This window comes from Oncorhynchus tshawytscha, linkage group LG04 (genome assembly GCF_018296145.1).
Source record: "Oncorhynchus tshawytscha isolate Ot180627B linkage group LG04, Otsh_v2.0, whole genome shotgun sequence".
Lineage (NCBI taxonomy): Eukaryota > Metazoa > Chordata > Actinopteri > Salmoniformes > Salmonidae > Oncorhynchus > Oncorhynchus tshawytscha.
The window spans coordinates 32,324,275-32,328,192 of NC_056432.1; the positions used below are offsets into that span (position 1 = coordinate 32,324,275).

The following is a 3,918-nucleotide window of genomic DNA, read 5'->3' on the forward strand; positions in this document are numbered from 1 at the left end:
GCTGGCACAGGAAAGACCCCTCCTCCGGTCGTCCTCGCTGAAGCACCTCCCAGCTCCATGGGTGTTAGAGTGGTGGAGCTGGGAGATGGAACTGACAGAGCCCGATCTGGACGTCCGCGGGTCGCCAGCAAGTTGTCCAACCGAATGGACATGTCAATCAATTGGTCCAAGGACAGGGTGGTGTCTCTACAGGCCAGCTCCCTACGGACGTCCTCACGCAAACTACACCTATAGTGATCGATCAAGGCCCTGTCGTTCCATCCCGCGCCAGCGGCCAAGGTCCGGAACTCTAGAGCAAAGTCCTGAGCACTCCTCCTCTCCTGCCTCAGATGGAACAGCCATTCACCCGCCGCTCAACCCTCAGGTGGGTGATCGAACACGGCCCGAAAGCGGCGGGTGAACTCTGGGTAGTGGTCCCTCGCCGAGTCAGGATCGTTCCATACCGCGTTGGCCCACTCCAGGGCTTTACCTGCGAGGCAGGAGACGAGGGCGTTCACGCTCTCACCCCCCGAAGGAGCCGGACGAACGGTCGCCAGGTATAGGTCCATCTGGAGTAAGAAGCCCTGGCACCCGGCCGCCGTCCCATCATACTCCCTCGGGAGGGCGAGTCGAATCCCACTGTGCTCAGGCAATGAAGGAGAGGGTAGTGGTACTGGTTGGGGTGTGGCTGATAACGGTGTGGGAAGGCCACCTCTCTCCCATCTCTCCATCGTCGCCATCACCTGATCCATGGCGGTCCCCAGTCGGTGTAACACTGACGTGTGGTGTTGAACTCGCTCCTCCACGGACCCTGGGAGTGCGTCCGCTCCTGCTGACTCCATAATTATACGGGTGCAGGATTCTGTGATAACATGCGTCTTGGTGAGAGGTGTAGGAGTCAGGCGCAGGAGAGAGCAGGCATGTCTGAGAAGCGTGTTTAATAATATAGTCCACCAATACAAAACGGCACAGACAAAAATCCCAAAACTACGCTCTCGAATAATCAGAAACTCGTGCAAATGCACGGAGGAACAAACACAGTTCCGACACTTTACATACACGTGCGTAATAGCGAAAAAACAACAAACATCAAATAGAATCGAGCGCAATACACACAAGTCTAATCCTGCACGAATTACGGCAAGTAACAGGTGCCCTATATACCCACAGAAATCAAAGCAATTGAAAACCAGGTGTGAAAAGGAACACAGACAAAACAACCAGAAAAAGAAAAAGGGATCGGTAGCGGCTAGTAGACCGGCGACGCCGAGCGCAGAGCGCCGCCTGAACAGGGAGAAGTTGTACTGATTATGATGAACTAAACTATTTCCAGCTGTTTGTGTGGAGCCATGTTTGTTGACATACAATGCATTCTGGGTTGCACATTATTCTGTCAGACCAAAGATGTTATAACCTAGTGAGGTGAATAAGGGTTCACTCATTTTTGAGAACTTCTGGAAATGAATGGTGGGTTGTGAACGATGGTAGACGCACCCCCATTCATGCATACTATAAACAGACCTCTTCTTAGCTTTGGTTTCTGTGAGGGGAGAAGCATGGCAGCGAACAGAAACTACCCATCGTCAGCTTACTTTCGAGTTTAACACTAGAGTTTAACTCTCTTTCGCACAATGGTGAGCTCAGCTGTGATGTGATTAATTTCTATTAGCTAATTCATATTGTAGTTCGTCAGCCAAGAGTTATATAAGTGGTCATATTTGTGTTACTCAATCTTTCCTCAGTTAGTGCTCGGACAACTGTAGCCTAAGTTTTTCCCGGTTTGAATAATTGTGTTATGCTGTAGATACTTCTGTGAATGTCTGAACATTGTATCCAAAAATAAACTGCTCACATTCTGGACATCACTTTAAGGACTGTGTTTGTGCAAAATGTTTCTGAAAACTGTGACCAGCTCAAATGCTGATAGTTTCGAATGACGCAACAGACCATTCTAAATAAGCGTTCTAATCACACCGGTTTGATCGTACACTACAGGGACCACTAGAATGATCACGTACGTGTGAAAAGGTTCAATTGTATTCATTTTGTTATTACTTAGACCCTCCTTTGTTTATCATAAGTAAACAAAATCAATGCATGAAACCAAAGACTTTCAAACCCTTCATTCTGGGTTGTACAATCCAATGAGAAACTGATCCTCTTTCCATAGCCCTTACTTGTAAAACCATTGCAGTAGAATGTTTTAACATAAGACCTTCGCTTCATACAGCTACACATATGCTTCATTACACAATTTCATTAATGGATTCTGGCAATGACATTTGAGCTGGAGCATTTGTCACGAGTGGCATGTTAATGACAGATCAACCTGATACCCCAAATAAACAATTTTGCACAAGCCTAAATCAATTACAGGCACGGTTGACCACTCCCCTCCTTCCTGGCACTCATTCTTCTGCCATTTCTTCTTCAGATAGTCTTTCAGTTTGTCCAATGCTCATGTTCAAAGTGGATGGCCCTTGATAATGTCCCGATTTCTCTCACCTGAGCCACCATTATCCTTTACGGTCCATTATGTCTTGTCTTTTTTCCAACCAGTACACCAGCAGCATGAAAAGTTTGGACGGGATCTCTCTCCATGCTCAATCCACGTGGATACATTGCGCACTCCTGAGATAAAAGGCAGTTGATAGCTTCGACTGGACGCTGTGCACAAGTTGCTGGCTCGGACTCAGGAAGGACAGGGCCATAGTGAAAGCCGTTGTAGTCATTACTTCAGCCGGTTAGAGTTGGGTGAGGCTCACACTGTTCTTGGATTAATTATATCTTCCATGCATCTAGACACCATCTGTGGTCACCTTTGCCATAACCTCGAAAGAGGACAGACCAGAACAACCGTTTAGTTTAGGGCATTTCTGATTCAGGAAATCCAGGCAAACGATTCACTGTATGACAAATGATTACTTCTACCAATATTCTTAATACAAAGAGAATAACAAGACACATTTGAAACCATTTTTGCAAATTGGCTTACACTCACTCCCCTATCACATTGTATCATGTGTGTTATGTGTGTCTCACCCATGATGCGTCCAACCACAGACACTGCTCCAGTAAACTCTGCATGTCTGTGTTTGAACAGTAAGTGGAGTTTGTTAACCTCTGAGGCCCCAGTGTCCACTGTGGTCTGGCAGTAGGTAGGACTGTTGTAGAAGAACAGGTCTAGCAGAGTGTCAAAGGTGAATGGTCTCAGACGACTGATACTGGGGAGAGTGATCCTCTGGATGTCCCTGAGAGAGGGGGAGGGAAGAGAAGGGGTGAGAGAGAAGGGAGGACAGAGGAAAGAGAAGGGGTGAGAGAGAAGGCGATGTGTCAAAATGCAGTAGTAAATACTGGTTGAGTAGACTGAGGATGCTTATCTGTGTGTGTTCTTACTTGGCTACTCCAGTGGCCTGTCCATGTAGTGCACTGTGCCAGTTGACAGGTTGGAACTCAACTCTGGCCACTCCTGTAATCACTCCCCAGCAGGGACAGGGACGCACTCCTGAAGTCATTCACTACACAGACACAAACACACACACACTCCTGAAGTAATTCACTAATCAAATCAAAATCAAATCAAATTTATTTATATAGCCCTTCGTACATCAGCTGATATCTCGAAGTGCTGTACAGAAACCCAGCCTAAAACCCCAAACAGCAAGCAATGCAGGTGTAGAAGCACGGTGGCTAGGAAAAACTCCCTAGAAAGGACAAAATCTAGGAAGAAACCTAGAGAGGAACCAGGCTATGTGGGGTGGCCAGTCCTCTTCTGGCTGTGCCGGGTGGAGATTATAACAGAACATGGCCAAGATGTTCAAATGTTCATAAATGACCAGCATGGTCAAATAATAATAATCACAGGCAGAACAGTTGAAACTGGAGCAGCAGCACGGCCAGGTGGACTGGGGACAGCAAGGAGTCATCATGTCAGGTAGT

At 47.2% G+C, this 3,918-nt stretch overlaps 1 protein-coding gene across 1 annotated transcript; it reads right to left on the minus strand.

Annotated features, from left to right (window-relative positions):
• Nucleotides 1-1,138: 1,138 nt before the first annotated feature.
• Nucleotides 1,139-3,598, minus strand: LOC112249692 (phospholipase DDHD2-like). Its single transcript, XM_024419472.2, has 3 exons — nucleotides 3,376-3,598; nucleotides 3,022-3,230; nucleotides 1,139-2,810 (listed from the first exon to the last, which is right to left on the minus strand). Exons 1-3 carry the CDS (start codon nucleotides 3,492-3,494, stop codon nucleotides 2,761-2,763), a joined length of 378 nt encoding a protein of 125 aa, XP_024275240.1. The 5' UTR covers nucleotides 3,495-3,598; the 3' UTR covers nucleotides 1,139-2,760.
• Between the last annotated feature and the right edge of the window lie 320 nt (nucleotides 3,599-3,918).